General features: G+C 42.5%; 1 protein-coding gene across 4 annotated transcripts in view; it reads right to left on the bottom strand.

The window, feature by feature from the left end:
• Positions 1-18,785: 18,785 nt before the first annotated feature.
• Positions 18,786-25,028, bottom strand: part of BLVRA (biliverdin reductase A) — a 44,748-nt gene continuing 38,505 nt past the window's right edge. For 3 of the 4 annotated variants that reach the window (XM_072033087.1, XM_072033088.1, XM_013095220.5), the window contains one exon: positions 18,786-21,431. In XM_072033087.1, the coding sequence (XP_071889188.1) occupies positions 21,158-21,431 (274 nt within the window). In that variant the 3' untranslated portion in view covers positions 18,786-21,157. 4 annotated transcript variants of the gene reach the window in all.

The following is a 25,028-nucleotide window of genomic DNA, read 5'->3' as shown; positions in this document are numbered from 1 at the left end:
AACTTCCATAATGGACTAAGATTTTGGATAGTTAGGGGTAGACATTACAGACACAGGACAGGAGTATGATGAGTGATAATAAGCAGATACCAGCACACTGGTCTTTGGAACTGAAACAGCCAACTGCAACTGAAGGAAAAACTAGGAGGAAATTGTCCTTAGAAAGTACACTATGCCTTGGCAAGGCTGTAGGTTGCTATTTCAAGAGCAGGAAAGGACAGTTTTTGGAATTAAGTTCACCACGTAAATGAGTTACAGGTAACATTTCAGCTGATTATGTAAAGTAACCTGCAAGCCTGAGCTGACAGCAGCAGTACAATACCTTTCTCTTCCCTATGAAATCAATACCTCTTGGACTCCCCAGCCATTTCTTGTATTAGCAATATTTACTTTCTTTAAATCTGTGTGCTAATATTTAATTTCCCTATTAGCACTCTGTTGTTGTTGTTGTTACTAAAATTGTTTGCTAGTTCACATCAATTTCAGCTGACTTTCAAAGTGTCCCTTTCCGTCCTGCATTTTCTACCTTTTCTGCAACCTTACCCTATAGTCTACTATATATCCATCAGTCTTCTGAAACTTGGCTAACATTCATTTATGTTTCTTCATAAACTACCCAAGAAACTGTCATAACAATTCTCAGTATTTTGGAACTTATAAATCCTTTCCAGTGACTTGAGATCTGTGCTTTCTATATATTTCTTCAGGTCTATTTCTAAGTCTTTAGCTTTGCACACAAAAATGATCAGTACTATTACAAATTAATTTTATCGGAGAAAGCTCACTAAATTCCTGTGCACTGTGGGTATTCTGATCATGCATGGGGTAACTCCAACCAAGCAGAATTTCCTAGCAGATCTGTCTGTCTGTGGACACATGGACTCCTTAGGCTATCAGCTCCTTTAGCTACCTGCTCATTAACTCGTCACGCCTTATTGGAGAGGAAGTAGGACTCAGTTCTGCTGACCTGCAGCTTCCAGAGCTGCAATAGCAAAAGATCAACAGCTGAGTGTTTGGGACTGGTGAGCAAGTTTCTCCTGCTTGTGCTACTTATTTGATTGCTAAATAAAACACCCACCAGTCATGTCAGTGGGCTTGTGCCACACACTGGATGCTGTCTACCCCAGAGGCTGCCAGTACTTACTTTTTTCAACCTTTACAGCCCAGGATTCATCCTGACCCCACCAGCCACCTTAGCACTGGAAACACCCCTGATGGTTTCTGCAAACATGCAGACAACCCGTCACTGCCCCACACATGGTGAGGAGTCCTGTTCTCTTGAGCCCACTCTCCTCCCAGGCAGAGTGGACTCCTTAGGACTCCTTTTCCCCTCCATCAGTTCACATTTATTATTTACCCTTGTTCCCTCATCTTGTGTTTTATGAACCCAAGTACTTTCCCTCTCCCGATCCGCACCCTGGGTTTCTCTACATCCTGCTCGTAACCTCAGTACCAAGTAGGATGCTGTGTAATACGCAGGAACTTGTTTGTCATGTATTGGCTTGGCACACAATGCTCGAAGTGCTATTTTTATACTTCTTAACTGCATGTCTTGCCACTCGCATTCTGAACAGCTTTTAAGTCTTTTTCTCTGTCCTCCTGCTGAGAACTATTAATGTCCATCAATAACCTCTGCTACTGGGTCCTCCTCTCTGCTTCTCCTCCCATCACTCCCTCTTGCCCGCAGGGGACCCAGGCCAACATCCCTAAGTTCACATTTCTCCCCAGCATCCCAAATCTCTCTTTCTCTCCATTTGGTAACATTTTCCCTTCTGGGATGCCAAAGCCCCTCCCTGCCCCCAGTACCATCTCATCTACCGATTACTTAAAAATCACACATTACTTCTGTCACCATTTCCATATGAAAGTATACACAGTTTTTGTGACAAAGCTGTCATGGCAACTTGAAGTTTGTCAGGTTTTCACATTATACATAATCTGCAAAACTGCACATTATTAGACATGTTCTGATGCTCCCAATTACTTACAAATTATTCCATTGCCAGATCCCACTGCTATATTCAGTCAACATTTGTCATCCTGAAGAAGACTTCCAGATTAAGTTACCATTGCTTCAGGGTATTGAGGAGGGAGGGTGCTGTTCTGTCATGCCTGGAGCAGATTTAGAGGAGATCAAAGTCTAATACTTCTCTGGCTCAGCTGGTGGATGGACTTAAGAGCTGCAGTAGGATGGGCTGCTAGGGAACGTGATTACTTCTGCATGCATCTACTGAGCCTTAAAAACATGATACAACAGCTGTCATCATCTGTTTCCGAGCACGTTCTGCATTAATACTCACACTTTGGTCAACTAGCATCAAGCGTACGTATGCTGATAGACCTAGACACAAACTGCATAATCCATCACATTATGCTGAAACTCCAGGAGGTACTTAGCAGCCCTACTCTCCTGCTTGAAGCCCACAGAACTGCTGTGTCTGGCTGGCGGTCAGACGTTTCATACACATCTGTGTCGCTGCAATGACATTTCATTCACTAATTTCATTTCCTATTTCTTTTGACTTGCGAACACCTATGCCAAGCCTGGCTCAGCCTGCAGTTTGTGGCAGATGGATTCTCCTTATTTTTTATTAGGCAGTGAAGGCTAGGTGTGGGGAGGCCATTTTATTTCCTTTCTGATCTTAACTTTAAATGTAGTTGCGTGCAAGTATTTTTCCATCTGTTACCTGATTTTCTTCCTCAGAGGACCCAGAAATTACTGGAACTACTTCACCTTGAAAAAAAAAAAACTTCTTGCTTTAAGAAAGAATACGGAGAATAAGGTTTTTTCCCTGTGGAAATTGAAAAGATTTAATCAGGTAAAATACATTGACTGGTTTCTAATTTTTAAAATCCCATTTTTAGACTCCCAAGAAACATTTTTGTACTTTCCAAAACTGTCTTAATAAATCAATAAATAATTACCAATCCAGTTACCAAGAATTAAAGTAATAAATTGCTTAATAAATAATAAAGTATTACAGGAACTTGCTTTTTCTTTTCCCCCTCCATGCAGAGTGACTTCTGGCGTATTTATTTCTTTGATGACAAGTTACATTTCCTTTGCATTCTCTGAACATCTTTAAACATTTTATTTTATATTTGATCCCACTAGGACATCCTGAGACAAAAACCTGAGAACAAGGTTTAAAAAGTGTGTGTTTCTCACTGTGTCTGGAGAGAGATCAGGCAGAATTGCATACGTTGCCTCCCCTCTGACAATCATTCTCCACATCGCTCAGCAGCATCCCAAGGTTCTTTTCTGGCATTGCTGAGGAGAATATATTGCAGTTTTCCCCATCATTTATCAGGAGCTGGTACTATTTCAGGGTATCTAAGGGATGTCCATTCTGATGTGCTTCAGACTGATTCCTACATTAGAGAATGCAAGAGAGGCTATTGATAGATTATTTTAAAATCAGGATTATCTGTAATCCAGTGCTCTGACCAAGTGAGAAATTCTGCTTTTCTCTGCACTTTATGAAACAGACAAGGACACGCTCTGTGGCTTTGTGTCAGTGACAGTACTGTTCCTCCTCTAAATAAAACCTTTTTTCCCTCTCTGATTTTACCAGAGTAAGCAGGAGAATAATGGCAGGAGCTCTGGCTCACTACCTAAGGAGATATCTCTTGACAAACATTTATTTCCCAGGTGAATGCCTTTATATTCTACCACTTCTATCTTGTAGTAGCCTCTATGAACTTTCCATCTTCCACATGCTCTCCAGTAGCTACCAAATTACCCACCTGCTTCTTTGATATGTCACAGTATTTCTCAGCTTTTTCAGTCAGGGCATCAGATGCTGCAGTGTGCATCAGCTTTCAATTCTGTGATCTTCTGCTCAAGTTTTTGATTTTCACCTTCATCTGTTTCTTAATCTGTATGTTAAAATTTTCACATCCTCTTTCAAGGCCCCATTTTGCTCTGCTATAGCAGTAGTTATGTCAAACCCTAAGCAACTGCAGCTGTGCTCTATTCTTGTCAATATTCTGTTAAAAAAAAAAAAAAAAAAAAGAGATTTAGAAATTTCCAGCACCTGCTTCAAATACATTCTGATCCGTTTGTATAATAATCCTTTTGAGGGATTCAATGCCAGGTGCTGCTAAATAATTACCTGTGCATCTTCCCAGAATACCTGGTGTCCCATATCTCTTACCCACTGCTCCCAGCAATTCTAATCCATGTTTTCAAGATTGGTAACAGCCTAATCTGCAAACTGGCTGCAAATAACTCTGTGCTTATCCCTCTGGGATCATCAGCTTCTTGACCTCCTTGAATCTTCATATGCTAACTTTATACACCCTCAAAATCCCTTCCTATTTCTGCAATACTAGTTTCTAACTTTAACTCATTTGATGTCACTGTAGTTCCCTTTAGTTTTGGTCGGTTGTGATACTTTGAAGCACATGGACTTTTCTACCAAAATCTATTAGTAGTATTTTCCATTGGAAGTAGTTCTCATTCAGTGGCCAAAGTTAGCCCCTGTACTTTCATTATACACCATTTCTTCTCACTTGCTACAGTTGTGTTCAGGTTTATTGATCTTTGTACTTAAATGGTCTCTCTATCACATTGCCCAGTGGCCTATGAAGTCTCCCCCAGCAAAGAAGGATTTCCAGCTGTTTGCAACTGTTGTAAAGAGCCACTAACAAAAAGATTCCAAGAATCCAGCACTGTCTGGAAAAGAAACACTTGTCTCAAGCAAAGAGACAAAAAGAGACTTCTCCCTGGAAGTAAACCACAGGCAATACAGTATGGTCAATAGAAAAGCAGAGTGCTTCCTCTGTAGTTTAGCAGAAGTTGACTAACCCTCTGCCTAAAATAAAATTCAACCTGCTAAATTCAACCTGAGGTCATCATGACACTGGGAAGGTACCTTCTGAACTTGTTCCTGATGAGCAAGGATGGATGGATGGAATGGCAAGTAGGAATAGGCATGGAAGATAATAGGAAAAGCAAGTATCAAGAAGGCAGTGGAAAAGAATAGTGTGCTACTGAGAGGGAGTGTATCCTGTTGTGTCCCCTGAAAATCCTTTTCCTCTGAACTCTTCTTCTTTCATCTCCCTCATTTTATTACCCCTTCCGGCCTTGGTGCTCCAGTTCTGCTCTCTGACTGATCCTGTCTCTGTTGTGACACTAACATTCTGCCCGCTGCTCTAAGCCATCTTCTCTCTGAGATGTAAGCCTCTTTCTCCTTTCCCTATATTATCTTAATTGCCTAAAAGACTCTCTGTCCTCAGCACTCCCAAGCCCACTACATTTCTCATACTTTCCCCTAAATAAAGGTCTTCCTTTGATAACCACAAATATGCCTTTTTCCAACCCAGACCAAGACATATACACTTCCTCATTGTTGTCTGACCACTACTTTTATGCAAGCCACTCCAGTTTCAGTTTTTCTGCCTTAAAATGACTTTGTCTTCTTCCATTTCCTGAGTACTTCATTTTCTTACCCAACCATCCCACTCATACTTCCCCTCCCACACACTTCCTCTCCTCCTCCAAACCCAGCCCCTGATTCTCCTTCCTACAGGTCCTTTTCTCCCCTCTTCTCTGAGATCTGCCAGCTCTCAACAGCTTTTCTGCCAGATGTTTTTCTCTCTTCACCAAAACCCTAATTCCACCTGCAAATCTCATCTTGCTAGAGCTCACTGGGCCCTTGCTCAGTCACACTCAGCTTTCTTCAAGGCTTTTGCTGGTGTGAGGCCAGCCAGGACATTTATAGTAGCTCATATAAAAGAAGCTTCCACTTCATAAATCTCAAAATTATGTTGACAAAGGCTTTTGAAAGGATAAGTGAGTCACTGTTTCTCTGACACTATTTTATCCCTACCTACTCTAGGACAGCTGGATCAGCTCATTTGACAAACATAAGAAGCCATAGAGAGGATTTGCCTCAGTGGCACCAACAGCAAGCAGTAACACACAACCAATGGATAAAGAAGATACGACAATAGTAATATCAGTTCAATATGGCATTTTGCAGCCCTTTTCCTTTTGTTTTAGAAACCCCATACATTCTAATAGCATTGAACGTTTCATGTGTTTTCATTTTCTTGATTTGTCTCTAAGCCCCTCCAGCCAAACTGTAAACTTTGCACTCCAACAAACCACATTAACCTGATTAATAAAAGCTGATTCTGCTTAAATTTATATATTGCCACAACACTTAAAAAGGATCCTGCACAAGTTTAGTCAACATACTCTGAGTTTTATGGTAGTACAAAGACAACAAGCAAATAGACACCAGCAATGGGAGGCAGTAAGCCAGTATCAACTCTGAAGGATGTTTGGAGGACTCTGCGTCTATGTTCAAGAGCAAATGGATTCACAACTCAAAGAAAAGAAAAATCTGACTAAAATAACCCTAGCCCCATGAATTAAAACACACTACTTCTTTACACAGACCTAACAGTATTAACATGTTGTTTCCATTCAGCCTAGAGGTTAAATGCAGTTGTGCTGTGTGCTCGTACAAACACAGGTATTACCTGTCTGAAGTGACAGAGCAGAATCTGATGCCCACAGCAGTTAGCATGAGCAGTTACTAGTCAGAAACAGGATGATCACTGAATTTGCATACAAGCTGAAATAGGATCAATAACTTCAGACTTGCATACTGCAGGGGAAGCATGCTAGACTGCAAGAAAAATGTCTTTTTATGTGACTAGTGCAGCAAAGTGAATTTGCCAATCCAGACGTAAACTCAAGTAATCACAAATCAAGGTAACAGGCCAGGAACAGGGCTACAAGACCTCCATTTTGACATTGCCTAGAGCCAAAATAGCACGATTCAGGAGGCAAGGGATATTTAGTAACTCTGGACACGTCTCCTTTCCCAAGAAAAGTAACATAGCACCATCTTGGATTTACCTAGTTTTGGACAGTGCTCTTGCTGTTAATGATTTCTGGTCACACAGTGGTAATACCAGTGACAAGGATTGTTTCACGGGGAAATTCATTCTCTTCCAGTGTCTGCCACTGGAGGGTGCATCTTCCCTGAGTCCCTGTCATGTTTTTGACTCTCATCTCTCCCCAGCCACAAGTTCTTCCAGTTTCTCTGAAGCTCTGCTGATTCAGAGTAGCAATGCAGATGGAGGAAAGTCTCCCTAGGGAGAAGAGCCAGCTCCCAGTTTGGAAACAGGGGTAATTTTCAGATGTCCTTCGTTTTCCCCCAGGATGAAAGGGCATCCATTCTGACCCTTCCTCCTCCCTCTGAGAAGATTGTTTTTTCTTTTCTTTCTTTCTTTAGTAAATAAATACAATCAATTTAATCTCTGTCCTGGCTGAGTCTTCTTGCAAAACACAGCAAACTGCTGCCTCTCCAGCAGTGAAATTTATTATAAACTTGTATTTCTAGTAATACTCTAAATATTAATTCTATCATGATTGGTTTTGTGTGTGTTGAAGCTTTTGTGGTTGTTGTTGTTTATAAAAGGAGCAAAACATCCCGAAGATTTTGGAAGAAATATAGCATCATTTTGTACATTTTTTCCCAAACATCTTTTCCACAGACACCCACCTGAACATTAGACTTACCAATTAGCAATATATGGAGAAAAATTATATTAAAAGTGCTGTTGCACATGAAGTTATAGCTGTCATTCCTTCTTTCTTCTTTTTTTTTTTTTTCTTTTTTCCCCTCATTTCCTCATTTAGTTGATTCTCCAGCTTTCCTTTTTTTTTTTTTTTTTGGCCCCCCAGTGCCAAGGCAAATTATGTTCATAAATGAACATCCTAAAGACCCTAATGTGGATCTCTGTGCTGAGTCTTGCTTCCAAACTAGGGGCTCCTCTCATAAAAGATAATTACAGCTGAGGCTTCTTTTTTTACCCAGCTCGAAACCACAAGTATGAGGAAATACAGGTATGCCAGCACCACTCCTCCATCTCATACATCTCCACGTAGAACATCTGGAAGGTATTGAACAGATCCAGCCAACCCAAATCTACAAAGGCAATTTTTTTGTCACAGGTCCCAGAGGACTTGCTTTCTGCACAGTCTGAGCTTTGTATCATTTACTATCGGAAAAGAGAGGAGAGGAGAGGAGAGGAGAGGAGAGGAGAGGAGAGGAGAGGAGAGGAGAGGAGAGGAGAGGAGAGGAGAGGAGAGGAGAGGAGAGGAGAGGAGAGGAGAGGAGAGGAGAGGAGAGGAGAGGAGAGGAGAGGAGAGGAGAGGAGAGGAGAGGAGAGGAGAGGAGAGGAGAGGAGAGGAGAGGAGAGGAGAATAAAAAATACCCTACAGCTACTTATGTTATCAACTCAGTCAAATGGCTTTGGGTTTCTTAGGGCTTGGAGGAAAGGGTCTTGGCATTGTATTAGTCAACGAGGAGCCAGAGGTGGCTCAGTGACTGCCACCTCCCCCTTCAGCACTGAGCTGGAGCCGGCTGAGGAAGAGGTGATGGGGCTTTCCTTCAGCGCCTGAGCCCTCTGGTGGCTGCTGGACCTTTGCAGGAAAAAGGGTCTGGAGCACATCTGTGTCAGCCACAGAAGGGGACAGCTGGACACAAGACCCTGGCTGATAGCTGTGGTGATGGGGCAGGAGGAAAGCACCTGGCAGACTGCAAGCTCTGTGAGCATTTTGAATAGAGGTAGAAGTCTGTAGGAGAGGAGTATCCTTGATCTGGGAGCTGCAGGAGGGCAAGAAATTTAGGAATCCTTGATGCTACGGTCACTTTACAGTACAATGTATGGTTAAGACGAAATACATCTTTAGTTACTTATAAATACATATGTCACTTATTTAAAATAATGCAAATTTCTAGGACTGAGCAAAATATTTACCCTGCTTTTTGATTTCACTTGGTCTGGGTGACGCAAGCAGGAACCATCTTTTTGTCTCTTCCCCCTAACAAATTCTAGCTTCCTTTTCTCCTGATTTACCATTTTTTCCAGTCACTGGTGAACAGCAAGCTTGCATTTACAGAGAGGACAAATGTGGTTTTAGGCACCTCCTTATTGCAGTCCCATTGCCCAGCCCCACACAACAGTGCCGGGAGCCCAGGCCCTCCAGAATATTTTGGTGACAACCAAATGGTGGTGAGCGATAGGCACACGGAGACAAAAAGAAGCTGTGATGCCTCCTAAGAGCCAGGGACTTAGAGCTGACTCCTGCTCTCCTCCCTCAGGTGGAGTATATTCAGTGGTATACAAACGGTGTATGAACAGTGAAGCTGTTATGCTTCAGGAATGTCAGCAAGAGCAGGCAAACCATGTTTCCTGGTCTAAACTCTTCAAAACCAAACTCCTCACTTATTCTGTAAGGTTTCCAGTTGGATAAACCTGAAGTACAATCGAAGTCGAAGCTGTATAAAAATCCCACTGCCCAGCTCCATGCTCATTTCCTCACCAGGACCAAATGAATGGGCATGTCTTAATGCATCAGGAAAACCTCATTACGGTGCTGAAGAGATCTTTGAATGAGTATCAGTGGTGATTAGGAGGGGACAGAAAGTTATGCCTTACCTGTGACAGTGCCTTTCATGTCTGCCAGGCTGCAAGGAAGCATCCAGTTTTTCCAAATATTCCCATGCACTGGTTGTGGCCACATCTGGATGCCTGGCACAGAACCTGCCAAGCTCTACAGCTTTTTTGTTTGCAGGCAGTGGAAATATCCCAAATACACCAGGCCCCATACCACACTGTGGGCCTCAGGGACAGACACGGTAGTAGCACAATGGGGTCAAAATTCAGAGTGCAGGCTAGCCCTCCACCTGTTTTCCTGACAAAGGTGGCCGATGTATCTCAGGAAGTCCAGCTTTTGGATCCTCTTTTTTTTTGGTCTCTCCTCTGCGATTTACATGAGGGTAAGACTTGCCTTTCTTTCGGTAGAGATCCCAATATTTTGGGGAAACTGTTGCTGACGGTTCGGATAGGCTCGTTGTCATGCATTACAGGGCAGATTAGGCTCGCAGGCAGTCAGGTCCCAGTACTGTCTAACACAGCCGTCGTCTGTCCACTAACCAGTGCAATATACCTTCTGGACAGTACTCCCTCTGCAAGTCTTTCAATCTCTTGCCCACCGATCCTGCTAGCAAGAGGATAACATCCATACACTTTGTTTTTTAAGTACTGGTGCTCTTCTCATTACGTTTACGAATGCATGCCCCACCCCAGATCAAACATCACAAGAGGTAGTCCTGTACCTGAACTACATGTACAGCCAAGCCTGGTTTCTGTAAGGTGGCTTGCCCAAGCCCAGTTCTTCTGAGGTGGCATCACAACCTTGTCTAGCTGCATACCCAACTCTCTCAGTGCTTTAATTCATTGGCTGGGCTTCAGTACAGGTGCTTACATATTGCTTCTTCAAGACCTGATGGCTGTCACTGGGGCTGGCAAAGGCGGGGAAGCACAGTGCTGATGTGGGTGAAAAAACACCAAGGAACTCTTTCCCTAACCCTCAAGAGCCCAACCCTCATCTTAGAGACAGCAACCACAGCTAAGCCTTGTATAGTATTGACAGTGCAATAAATTGCTGCTACTGCACTACTCTCCTTTAAAATTTATCCACAGGTGTTCCATTAAAGCGCACTGGAGAGAAAGGATTGACAGCCGATGGAGTGGGAGTCTGAGGCAGCACAAACAGACTACAAAATGTTTTATCTTCAGCTCGTGGCTCGTAATTCAACTGAACTTTGACATGATCAAAAATAATTGCTGTCTGATGCTTGCTGTGGACCGGTGTGGAAGGAGGTGGTGGTCCCCACACCGCTGTCTGAGCTATGAAATCCAGCACTGATTATGGCTAGCCGTCTCAATGGAGAACACTGCAGAAAAAATGTAAATCAAGGCGATTTAGAACTCTGATTCTAATTGGGAATTAAGTCAGGAAGGCAAAGCAGCTCAATTTAAATAGCAGGCTTTAATCCTGTGTTGAATATGCACTCTGTACTTATTCCATAAACCAAAATTGAACTGCATCCGTGAATAACCACTGAAGACAACCAAGAAAACTTCTGTATAAAATTTACTTTTCACTTATCTTTCAATATGCAGAAAGATATAATACAAGGATGCAAATGCTCATCTAACCTAAAACGTATGCATTCAGATTTTTATTGATAAAACTTTATAATCTTATAAAAATGACATTTCTTACTTACGGAGCTATTAAATACATGTACTTTGCTCCTGATTTGCTTTGGATGGCAGGCAGACTTTTCTATTTCATAAGGGCAGTAATGCAAAACTACGTTGAATATACTGAATAAAGAAAAAAATGCTAAATTTATTGTTAAAATGTAATGTATTTAGAATTGCTGTATTATTAAGAAATCTGGGGTAGCTGAACAGAAGTCTAAAGATTTTCAGTGATAGATGACGCCTCATATCTAGTTTGTAAGCACATGGTTAAAGAATTGAGCAGGTATTCCTGCTTTTTAAATTTTCAGGCATTTTTTTATTATTATTATTTAATTACTCTTCGTAGCAAACTACACTGAAATAAATACGGTATCATGAACAAAGCAATCTTTGAGAAGTTAGGGCTATAAAAAGCTATTTTATCAAATCAGCAAACTCTGGCCCCAATCATTCCATGAAGAGATTCCCACAGTTTCAGTAATTTCATCTTACACTTATGTGGAAAAAATGCATTGCTTTATTGATTGTTTTCAGCACATTATTTTAATATAGTAGCAATAGACATTAAATTTGTATTTGAAATGCAATTTTAACTACATTTGTTTTTTATGTTTGTTTTTAATAAAATCTGATTTAACTTGTGACTATTTTTGTCTACAATCTCTGAAATACAAACATTGGGCTGACTTGTAAAAAAGAAATCTCATGTGGTGGGGCTCAATGCCGGGAAAGCATTTATCAATCTTCCAAATGGAGCTGTTTCTTACTTGCTGTTTCATTAAAGCAGAATATTTTCTTACAAAGAAGTTTGCATTGAATGACAAAAACACTGGTCTGTAAAATTTGTGCTTTACCTGACTGGGAATGATCTGACAAAAAAATAAAACATGCTGTTGTGAATGAGGTAAAGCATGAATATTACTTTTCATTTTACAGATCTCAATCACTATTCAAACTCACTGTTTGCATCCACAAAATATTGTCCAGAAATTCTGCTTTCTCCCAGTCTGGATAGAAGTAAATTCAGGTGCCATGAAATGGAATTATTCTTCTGGCAGCTCTGCTCCAGGCTCCCATTTGGTTGGCATTTATTTGCAGGGCTCTCTGCAGCAGCAAGATGAACAACTTGGTTCTATTTCTGCATCTGCACACATCCACTGAACACCTTCCTCCAGTAACTCCCCTCCTCCATGCTGACGGGAGAAATTTTATTGCATCTTCAGTCAACAGGTGTCCCTCCAGCTTCTCTTTTCCCTCTGCCTTTGATGGGTCACTGGTGCAGTTCCTCCAAGAGGGTCCTACGTGGAATTCAGGTGGACGAGTACCAATTGCCAAACAGTTCAACAGACTCACTGTTGCCTTGCGCTTCATTCAAAGACGTGGCACATTTCAATGGGGTTTCCCTTTGTACTCTTTTGCACAGATCTCAATCTACACAAGACTTAAGGTATGAAGACTGTTTGCTTCAGCCTGAATGAAATGATCAGTCAAAAATAAAATAGCTGCAAGACATCACTTAAAACAATCTTGTTCCCTGACATGAATGGCTAAAAGCAGACAGGCAGATTAAATCGTGATTATTTAATGTGGTAAGAATCAGCAGGATAGTCTGAGATGTTGGCATATCTTAGTTTATGTCCTGAATTTCCAAAAGATCAGAGCTGCATTGATAACGAGACATTACACTGCCAGTAATAACTACCTGACTATGATTTACTGCAGTTTTCTGCCTAATAAACAATCTTTAATGTATTCAGTGACCACAGCATTGTGAGTGACATCTTATTATAAGCTGTTGCAAAATGAATATCAATGCACAAGAAATCTTTTCAGCTACATGTGCAGAGGTTACATCAACCTTGCAGTGTATTTTACTGATGTTACTAAGCATAAAGCTAAAATATTCATTATACATTATTACAATGATTTAGCTTTCCCTGTTTTATCTTTTCCCCATATGCCTCTGCTACAATAACTCCTCACCCTCCATACCAAAAGTTCACTGCTTTGTACCAGGGCTGGCAACTTGAATCTGTATAAAATGCACTTGAAGAGAATAAATAGGTCTACACATGGTGGAGTAAGAAAATAGTCAAGCTCATACTCTGGAGTATTCTTGATGCTAGAGATCAAGCTCTAGTTTAAATTTTGATTGCAGAAATCAGATGCTTACACAATGTCATAGTTAGACATCATGCCTCTGATAGAGCAGCTTGGCCATCAAAATTCATGTAGCCATGAAAGGCACTGCTTCTTCCCTCAGAAGATGACTTTAGTAAAACAGTTAAAAAGAGAAGGTACAAACCCTGCTGTTTAAATGGTGAGAGGCAGAAGTCAAAGTGACAGTGATCAGCCCAATCCCATGCTGAGCCCAGAGCAAACCACATGGAAATATCCTAATTCTCCGCTCCAGGCTTTCCAAACCCAGAAGACAAACCATTACGACTTGAAACTTCCTGGTAAGAACCTAGCACGCACAAAAAGAGGACATGATGTCCTGGTGAAACTCTGCTCGCTGCTCCTGGCTGGGTTTCCACCATTCCCCCTGCTTTCCAGCTCCGAAGAGATGATGACCTACCAGCCAAGAAAAGCAGGCTTGCCTGCAAGAGAAACTTGAGCTCATTAAACTTGTTTGTCCTCCTCTCTCTCGTTTTATTTTAAAAGCCCTCCTGCCACTGGCTCTTCTTCAGCACCAGAAAAGGTGCCTCCACAAGAAGAAAACCTATTAGCGGTTTTTCACCCATGAGAAACCAATGCATCACCTACAGAGAGGTGCACTTAGTGGGTTTTGGGTCCCTGAAATTATTTGCATCAGAAAATTACAGTTTTAACTGCACTTAAGACATTTCATACACAAGCACCAGAAAGAAAAAACAAACAAACAAACAAAAAAAAAAGGTTATCTATGTTGTCAGAGTTATTGGCCACCAAAAAAAAATCAATGCCCCCTAATGGATTTTTCCCTTTTTCCTCTTTCGTTCTTGCCTGATGTGGTAGTGCTTGTAAAGTGTCAACCAAGAGTCACAACTTGGTCTAGGGGCTCCTCTCTCCATACTAGACTCGATCCCTCTAGCTGCTGGCCAGATTTTTGGATAAAAAAGCCGTGACATCAGAAGATAGTAAGAAAAGGCTTTCCATGTGAAGCATTGGAAGAAACGTGCTGCCTTCAATGGTTTCTGACCCTGGAAGCACTGCAGAGAACAGACTGCACAGAAGAGCTCAACAGACCTGACCATCTCAGGGCTGTCTGCAGTTTTAGCCCTGTAGCCATAATGCAATGCACCAGAGAAAAAAGGTAGGGATGTTTGAAGAGCATATGCCTCTTGTGGAAAGTTCACTGGTACAGGATAGAAAAAAAAACACATCTATGTGTACTGCCTGAGCTACACAAAAACTTGTTATCTTCCTGCGAAAAACACTTTTACATCAGAGAAGCTCTGATGAGTGAAATCAAGGACATTCCAAAATGATTCATGGGTGTGTAGCCTGGCTACAACTGACAGTAAGGTGACTGTGCCTTGACAGGCTAGGATGACAGGCTGAAAGATGAGCTCCTAATGAAATCAAGCTCAAAAGCAAAAGTAGAGAAAGCTCTAACACCTGATAATTTAACGTAGAAAAACTTACACTGTAACTGCATATGGAAGCGCTCTGGTGCACAATGATGTAATAAAACGGGTATCTGTACCAAAACAGGTATGAGCAATGGTCTCATGAGCATACAGAGGTGAAGGTACAACAGCAGGACATGGCATTACAAGGGAAGCAAATGTATTTACACAGCAGGTTTGCAGCAGAGGGGGGTTGCACTGTGCAAAGCAAAAAAGCATGCCCAGCAAAAGGGAAGATACACATGAAAAACGACATATAAATGCATCCTGCCCAAATTCCCTGCATCTAGACTAACAGAGAAGCTCAGCGCATAGAGCACAGAAACAGTGATACAGATGGCTTGGGTCTGTTGGGTTTCTACCATAGGACAAAATAAGGTAAAGACAGTGATAAGGCATTTGTTACTCAAATCTTAATAGGTCCTGCAGAAGATGCCTTAATGTTCAAAATCTGGATGCAAACAGAGTTCATCAGAGTGAAAGGAAAAGTCTAAACATTCACACTGTCTACGTGAATGAAACGTAGGTATTTAAACATTCCTCATATGCAAAAATGCTATGTTGAAATGCAGGTACAGTCAATGACAGGAAAATGTCAGAATCTAGAACTTTTCTATAATAAATATGTAGTTTGCACCAGTACTAGAAAGAAAAGTCTTTTTAAATTAAAAAAAAAAAAAAAAAGGAAAAAGAAGAAGAAAATGCATCCTCATTAATTTAAAATGTTACTGAAACTTTGCATATTCATGTTATCTACAAGTACTGTTAATATTGAGGACCAGAATATAGGAGACACTTCAGCTTAAAGCACAATGTTATATTTTTGAAAAGGCAAAGGAATCATTGGTGTTAGATCAAAAAGAATAATACAGGTGCAATTTGGTCAGGAGGACAGAAGGGGATAGAGAGAGAGATGCAAGCATCCCCTTAGGAACTGTGCAGAAGGATATTGCTGCCTACCCAGCCTAGGCCATCAGTGATAAATTCTTGTACCAAACACATTCCTTGAGCAAGCAACTACAGCCAGACACCGCCAGACATCACAAAAGACAAACGGGTTAGCTGCTTTCACAGTCCCAGGCTTTCTCTCAGAGAACTCATCAAGGTGACGTGCAAAGTGAAATGTAAAACCAAACACTGTTGATGTGCTGCTTCCTAAATCCCGGGCAGAGACTCTGAATTAGAGAAAAAAAAAACACACACACACACACAATAGTTCACCCACTGCTTCCCACTAATACGGAACTCTCTCTAGTATATTTATTTGCTTCTGGACTTTTAGATGTCCCAAGTGATAGATTACTCACAGAGGAGCATTATTCCTGACAATGAGATCTGTTGTGCTTTTCTCAACTTCCTGCTAATGCTTAACCTAACATTTTAGAATTAATTTTACTTATCTGTTGCTTGAGTAACACCTACGCACTAAGCACCAGAAAGCCCTAATTCAGTGAATTATTTGTTCATTACACGCAGGCAATCCGGCTCTTTTAGAGACAAGTTACTGCGCTCTTTGTAAGGTAACCTTTATCAGGGAAAGCAGTGACTCACTGGGCAGCAGGCAGGATGGCATGACACACCACGTATGGCAGACAGTAATCTCAGTAGGCAGACTGCGACACTGGCAGCACTGACAAAATCAAAGTCAGCTCCTGCTAAACGTGATCTAGGATGCCCCGAGTATGAAGTTTTAGAGAAGCTTTTTGAGGCAGTAACCAGTACTAAAGAAAGTATTTTCATTAGACCAAGATACATTTAATTGAAAGAGCTAGCAGGTGTATCTGTAAGCTGTTATTTGAAGCTCTTGATGTTGGTATTTTGGACTTCAATTACCGTTTTGAAGTTTCCTTCCTCATTTATCTGCACATGGCTGGACCCCAGTAAGGTGTGCTTGCTGTCCAAACGTGGAAGACAAGCACCAAGCATGGAGCTCTGCTAGCTGTCACACAGGCAGGGTTCCCACAGCTTCACAAGCATCGCTACACAACAGCCCATGCCTCCTGAGCCTTATGTTCCAGGGTGGTCAAGGGTGAGAAAAAAGCTATTGATTGTAACCAGCTTGGGCTGGCAGGAAAGCAAAAGCCACTGTTTGGAAGCTGTGTTTTGGCTCCCTTTGCTGCCCAACCAGGAAATGTAAACGGGAGAAAGATACTATTGATACTGGCAGGTTCGGGTGGCAGGCCAGGAGCCAGCCAGGCCCTTTGGGCTGACCCATGGGTAGGTCTGCATGGCCTCACATCACTGAGAAGCAGCACACACCTGTTCAGATGAAATTACACCACAGTCCAGCCCTTTGTAGTACGTGAAGTAGCTCACCTAGAGCTGGCTGAGGGATTCTGTGCAGGGACACCTCCTGTCTTCCCACCGCAAGCGTTGGTTCCTCTGAGTTAGAGCTCACGTTTGCACTGACTGTAATACCTGTGCTGCATCCCCTCTGTGAACAAAAATACAAATGGGTCTCTCAATAGAGTCCTGTAACATCGTTTAATCAAGCTTCTACAGATAGCAGTTTAAAGCCCTTAAAGCTAACCAAATATCTCACTTTCTTTGTCAAAAGCCTGGAATTATTTTGCTGGAGATGTTTACTTCCTGGTGTTACATGTTACTCCTATTGCACAGAACATACCAAGTACCTTGAGGAGCAGTGAATACACTGCATGAAGCCCGTTAGCATGCAGATCTGGGAGTCCTACTGCAGACACTGTGACAGAGCCAGGCTCCTGAGTAGGAGTTCAGTCTCTACAACCCTAACCCTTATGCAGACTGCTGAAGGGCCTGCAACCCCCAAAATGCTTTCTGTAACTCAGCACTGCAGTTTTAGGCAGATGCCATACATACTACCTGCTTTAAAACAGCCAGTTTTGACATACTAGGATGATTTTAACCATTTTAAATGTAGCTCTGTTCTGCACAGCTGCCACCCCTTGCCTTCCCCCTTCCTTGTCTACTGATCTGCTCTGGGGCTCCTGCCAACATCCTCCCCACAGCTGATGCCAGCTTAAGCAGCTCTGTGGTGTCCCCCGACCCTCTTTGCCTCCCCCCATCCAACCTCCCATGCAGCTATACTGCTGCAGACAGACCTTGGCAATCACAGGGACCCCAGCCCCTGCCCCCAGTCCACATTCTCTCATAAACACTTGATCCAAAAATCACACCCACTTTCTTTCTCTCTTGACCAGAGCTTCCTGCGCAGCTTTGTAAGACCTCATATAATAAATAGCTTATTTGCTCATTGAAAATTTCCCATTTGCCTTAGCTGTCTGAAAGCCAATTTGGATCAAGCCATCTCTTCTGCGTTTCAGCTAACGTGTTGTTCAGGCCACAGCTGTTGACGTTAGTGACTCCACGTCTCTCATCTGCCAGTGGCAAGCTCCGGCCTTAACGCAGGCTTCCTCCTTCACGTAGGAAGCATCTTGCAAAAAGGCACTTCCTGTAACAACTCCGTAACATCAAGCAGAGTTAACAAAGTGTGCTTGAGCAGAGCTCCTAGAGCATGCTGCAGGATCAGAGACATTTCCAACAGAAACAGCAGGAAGCCAGATACAGTGAATGTGATATACCAACCTTCCCACGGCACACCTCATACTTACCTTTCCATACTTGTATAAACTGGCTGGGTTCAGACTGAGAAACTGAGAAACTCTTCTGATAGCATTTCTACTGCTATCAAGCTATTTACCGAACCACAAGGAAACCCCTTTCAAAACCCATTTCAGATTGTACTTGTGAAACTCCAAAAGGTCACTCGACTGCACCAGTTTTTGAATAGGAAGCTGCAAGTGTCCAGCTGGGATTTAAATTTTCCTGCCCTTCTGGGCAGGAGTCAGACCAGGACTGGACGGGCAGCAATTTTGTGGGAGGGATCACAAGTTGAGCTAAGGTCACCAACCCCAGGATGCTTGTATTCAAAACTTTGAAACAGGAGAGGGAGACAGCTGGGGGTTTTAGAGGAGGATCACAGCGTGGTAAGTCGCTGGCAGGACTTCACAGGGCTTGAGGAGTGAAAGGAAGGAAAAGAACGGGTTCAGGCAGAGACATTTTCAGAAGTGTGACAATGGGAAATGCTAATGAAGGACAACGGGAACTAAAAGGAACGATTAAGAGCTCCAATCCTTTTATTGGTGCATTTGACATCTGGTTAAACACTATATACGTTTGCAGCTCAACATCCAGTAGCTCTTGTATACAAACCATGGTGGTACATCAGCAAATTCACAGTGCCGAAGAAAAAGCAATTTAACACTCCAGGCTCCCAGGAGCAGAGCAGACAGCAAGGCATGCCGGTTCACTGGGAGGAACGGTGGGGATGGAGGAGAGCACAGATACCCAGAACCTGCCTCCACTAGCTCAAATTAAACAGCTAATTTCCCCAGGCGCTCGCTACTGGAACAGGCTTCTTCCAGAGGATGATTCACTACACGGTTACGCTGCTGCTCTACAGAAGTCCCATGAATTTATTCTTTGTTCCTTGGAGGAATACAGCTCTCCACAGCCCTCGTCAGTAACTGCAGAGTGGGCCCAGGGAGCCTTGGGGGCCCGTTTTCATGCTTACAGATGGGGAGCGCGAAGTCTCCCTTCCCTTTGCCATCCCTCCCCGACTACCCGTTGTGAATTGGCAAGTGGTATTGACCCCACATTCACAGCCAAGGAGCTCATCAAGACACAGGAAATCTCTTGTGCTGCCACACACAGCAGATACACACACACAGCAGATTTTAATGTCACTTTGATCCAATATGGACTTTCTGTATTTTACCATGAATGCCGTCAGGGTAAAAGCCTCCCCACTCATACAGCATCAGGTCTGCCCAGGCAATGTCCATTAATTACGCTGGTAAAGAAGTCGCTGTGAATGCTGAGGAAGGTGTGTCCATTTGGGTGAACAAGCACGTGGCCTGCCTGCTGCAGATCTGCTGGCGACCCACAGGGATTTCAAATCCACTGGAGTCAGTAAGAGGCTGTTCACTGATTTTAACAGATAGATTTAAACAAATCTCGTATGCAAAATTCATTCACATAGCAAGCTCTAACTGCTCCTAAAATCTCATTTGGAAAAAATTGCAGTCTTCCCTTCCCTGTTTCAAACTCTAGCTGAACTATATCCAACTTCTGAATGAACATGACTGAAATAAAGGAAGACCTTTTTCCATTAGTACGGAGTGGTTCTAATTATGTATACATTCATAACACATAAGCTCCCTCATTAAAAATTGCTGAAGTGATAATGTAGTAAAGACGTGATGACTGTGTGTTTGAAAGAACAACTGTGCGGACCAAAGTTTGCTGCTATATTAATAGAGCATAGGCAGATGCTGTAATTAGAAAGTAAAAGGCAAACAGAAATCGTTAATAGCTTTGTGCACTGCTTAGACTTCTCCTTAAAGTTTTTCTTTAGGAAAGTGATAGTGTCTTCATATGTGACCCTGGGACTACTGCAAAATGCTAAACACCCATCCCCGCAGGTGTGATACTCCATAATTGCATGGCTATATTTGCAATTTGCTCCATTTTCTACAGTTCTATTCTAATTTTATCACTATTTTTAATGAATTGTACTATTTCCAGGAGCACATTAGTTATTTTTTCTTAATACCAGGATGCGTATTATTTTTAGGTGAGATTCATTCATATGCTGAACTAGACACACACAATTGAAGGACAACGACATGCTGTTTCCAGTACCAAAAAAAAATAAAAAATAGATCCATTGTGACTTGTGACAAAATACTGGAGAAGGTAGGCAGGTGATGCATTTTTAGTGTACTGTTCCAATCTCTGCTGGAAAAAGACTTCTGTGTTGGCACAGGGCACCAGAGAAATTAAGTGAGCGAACTCAACATGGCATCTGTTAAGAGACTTACTTACTCTACGCTGGTTTGATACCAGTGTAGATTGTATTTGAAGGTAAATGATTCCCAATGTGGAAACAAACAAACAAACAGGTACAACTACCAACTAGGGCAAAAACACAAAACAGTTCAGGGCATCTGGAAGAAAAGGTCAGGAGTGTGGTGGCACAAGTTCAAGTAAAGAGGTGGAAAACTCATCTAAAACTTCATTCTAGGCAATGTTATATGTCCCTCATTTTCAGACATACCTAAATAGAGGAGAAAACATCCACAGGAAGGAAAATCATATCAAGTATTTGCAGTCCTCCAAGATCTGCTCTCAGGGACATTTCCAACTGAATTGATTGGGAGCAACCACGAGAAAGCTTGTTGCTGCTAGGTTCCTACTTGCCTGTAAGGACAGCAGTGCATTGGGGCAGGGTAACGTTTTGTTCCAGCTAACACTAGAAGGCACAGGGTACGGCCCAGGCTTTCCAGGCCACACAGAGAGCCTAGGAGTCACATCTAGTCAAAGAGAATATAATGAAACAGAAACAGCAACTGCTTGATGGCAACACTGAGCTCTAGACCTAAAGCTTTCCCGTCTGCCCCGTTCCTCCTTCTGTAGGAGTGACCTTAAGAACAGATTTTCTCTGGCTGTTCACAGTGTTGCTGGATTGTCTCAGCAAGGTCAAGACACCGCAAAATTCGCCATTTCTCAGCAGCCAGCTCCTCCTTGGATACCTGGCCCAGCAGTTTTTTGGCAAAGAGGTTCTGATCCTGCATGAAAAGACCCACAGCAGACCTTGGGGCTTGAGGGAAGTTCTCCAGGCAACCACTGGTGAAACAGAAGTTGATTTTCTTTTCACGTCTCATCCCTGGTCCTCTTTCTTCAATCCAAGTTAGAGGTCTAGTGTGGAGAATCAGAGAAAGAAAAGAGTACTTATGAAAAAAAAAAAAGGAATCAACAGTTCTACTATAAGCCTGTTTATCAGTATTTACAAAAAATGCCTAATAAAATTTTAAATTTCAGACATTGCATCTTCAAATTAACACATTCTTACCAACATGTCTTGTGGTTATGGAACTGAACTCCACGTACAGTCCTGACTGTACACTGCTTAATGCCATGGCTTTCAGCACACCACTTAAGCTCTCTCCAGCTCTGTTTCCCCTATGCACAAGGTGTAGCCAGCAGTCTCTAGCCATCTCATGGGGAATAGGGAATTCTAATTCATTCATTCATTTGTGGACTTGGCTGAAAAGTGCAGTTAAACATTCAAATATTTTGTGCATGACTTGACCATAGCTAAACTTACAAGGCCCTCAATGTCTAGTCATTCCTATAGCAAGAACACACTTTCATCACTCACACACACATAATGATGATCCAGGTGCTGCTGTGCAAGCACCTTAAGGGAAGTTCTCCTTAAGGGAAGTTGCCCGGGACAAGTGTTTGCCTGGAGAACTCCACCCCTTTAGGATGAGCTGGACGGTCAGCAAGTTCACTCCTGCAGACACTAGCGTCTGTAATCTCTTTGAACTTTTCAAATACACCAGTAAGCACTGAGTCGATCCTGAAGATTATGCCAAATGATGTCAGTTTTGCCTGTTCAAGCTACATAGACTCTCAGACAAGTCTTTCTTAACCAGAGCACCGTCCTGTTTTATGCCACACAATAGCCACGGTCGCCCAGCCAAGCACTGGTGCTGCTGCCTGGCACAGCTCGCGGATCCCATGTTCCTCCCCAATTTGCCAGGCTGGCTGAGGAAAGAGAAGCCATGGCAAGTGCTGTGTTGCTGAGGGGTCTTATCAGATTCCCTGGCCCCACACAACAAATGCTTGCAGGAGGTTTGAGGAACGATCCTCAGCAAAAGCCACAGATAATCCCCCTTCCTGCTCTTTTTTCAACTGCCTATGCCGTGCCATTACCTTTCTGCAGCTCATTCATCAGCACCCACTACTGCCTGTGTTTAGAAGATGCACACTATTTTTCTCACTCAGTTATTGATGGCCTATCCACAATCCTTTATGGCCCACTTTAGTCTGCCATTCACAAATTATGAGGGCATCAATAGCGTGGAAGAATAAATTCTGTCTCCAAGCAATGCCCATTAAATCTTCAATATCATTAGATCAAGAAAGAAAGTCCTTGTCAGTCTACCCTGAATGCATTCCTCAGAGCACTCAGCTTAATGATTCTGTACCACTCATCTTTTATGCTTTAGGAGCCAGTTTCTATATTCATATCTTTGTATCAATTATTCTTTGCTCACCCTTAGTGCCACGCACACCCCCTACAATTAAACCTGGCCAGAAGAAACTGAATGAACAGAGCTAAACTACTGTAGAGAAGGGAAAAAAAATGACTCAAATCACAGCTTGGAAAAAAAAAAATCCCCACAGGCTCCTTGTGTTTCAGGAAGTCCTAAGGCTACTTGTCGCTGCAGGCCATAAGGGTGCTTGAGGGCTGTACCACTCGGTGCTTTCCGTGTTCTCATTCTCCTTCCCTGAGGTGTCTGCTGTTGATCATGGCCAGAGGAAGGCCACCAAGCTAGCTGGTTTTGCTCTGATGCAACGCAGACGTTTTTATGTCCTCATGCTACCAAAACAGCCACGGAGGGTTCAGGCCACTGTTGTCTGAAGCTGCTTTGTCTCAGGTAGGCTGGTGTGTAGAAACCATCAGGCAGATATAGGCAGAGACCTCCACCATGTAACAGAGGGGAGCCCACGATATGACCCACAAAAGGCAATGTAAAGATGGGGCCAGATCCCTGGGGTGATCTAGAGCAGATGCACGTCAATGACCAGGGAGCCGGTGAAGCAGAAGCACAATCACACAGACCAGACGGAATTTAAGCAAAGTGACCGAAATGACTGCCTTGGAGTTGTGAGCAGGAAATGCTGATTTTACTAATAGATTCATCTTCTGTGATTGGACTTTTAGTTATTTTCCCAAAGAGATGCTGATTCTACTTAAGAAACAGGCTTGCATTTCATATCAGAAAATCATTTTTTAATAGGGTTGCTGCTTTTTAACAGGTAATTTATCCATTTTCATTAAAGATTTGTATCACAGCGCTATCTGGTCATGGACGTAATTAGTTATCTAGAAGCTTTATTTGGAAATGACAAACCCAGCATTTTTGGTAGCTAAATAAAGCCACAACTGAATTTGTTGTGCAGTTAAGAAAGAAAAAGAGATTTTAACCAAACACTAACAAACCACTTTTTGTGCTGACTTCACAAAGGAAGCACTATCTGCGGCGAAGAAACCACACCAGCATTTCACAGTTATTTTGTCTTACCAGATTTTAGACCTGTAGAGCTCTCACAACTACATTTTATTCACAGATTGAAATAGGTGAATTTCTGCTTCTCTGACTCCCCGTTTCCTCAAATGTCAATTAGCCTTACCAGTTGGACTGTGCTAACTGAATAAACTAAAATGAAGAAAACGCTCTTTGTACCTGCAGAAGAATTAAGCTGGTTTCATGCTTGAAAGCATTCTGGGTCCCCTCAGCTTAATATTTCATGCAGCTATTGCTGCAGAAAGCATGTTTTACATGGTGTTTTTTTTTTTTTTGGATGTTCAGCTTGAAATTATTTTATTAGACTTTGTAAGCTTCAATCTCAGTACAAACATAATTTCAAATGGTTACTGTCAAAATATATATTCAGAAAATGTCTTCCATTTCTTTTAAACATCTTTGGAAATACCAGTAATTTTTCTTTACCAAGCAATCAAAAAGGGCTGCTTTTTCTCAGATGAGAACTAGACCCTAGCACTAGCTAACATCAGAACAGACGTTGCCCAGATCATTATCTCTCCAGCTTGCACTAAAAAATCCATTTTTGACATTTACTGAATCCAGGCTTCGTAATACCAGGACAAGAACTGCAGCCGTGCTGTCAGCAGAGGTTTGTCTTTTCCTGGATTGCTCAACATTTTATCACAGAGAGGCTGTCTGCTCAACTGCCTTGGAAACACAACAGAGGCAGAGGTCATCTCTCAGATAGCTGGGCTCTGGAAATTAACACACACCTCCGAAATCCACCCTGAGACAGATCAGCAGCCAGTGCAGGCTCTGCAGCGGGGTCAGACCGTAGCCTTTGCACAAATCCCTGCTTAACAAGCAGAATGCAGGCTGCCGCGCTCTGCACCTGCTGGATTTTCCAAGGCAGAAAGTAGGCTGAGTTAACCTGATTTCTCAAGGTTAGTGCATTCATGACTATCAAAAAATGGGTGGGCTAGCACTAAGGAAAGGTGCAGACCATTCCCATCCATTATCAAAATACAACTTGAGCACACGAGAGCTCTGACAGTGCCATCATTACTGCTGGGCTATGACTTCATTTGATAGAGTGGGCCAAATTCCCTACTGCTCTAACTCCACTGACGTCAATGGGGGAAGGTCAGCAGGAAATATGGCCTAGTGGCCGAACAGCACACAGGAATGCTATGTAACTTTCCAGCCGGCGTAAATTATCCCAGAGGCATAAAAC

The sequence above is a fragment of the Anas platyrhynchos genome, chromosome 2, assembly GCF_047663525.1.
Source record: "Anas platyrhynchos isolate ZD024472 breed Pekin duck chromosome 2, IASCAAS_PekinDuck_T2T, whole genome shotgun sequence".
Lineage (NCBI taxonomy): Eukaryota > Metazoa > Chordata > Aves > Anseriformes > Anatidae > Anas > Anas platyrhynchos.
Note: the sequence above shows the minus strand (reverse complement) of the source record. Positions and strands in the feature narration are given on the sequence as shown.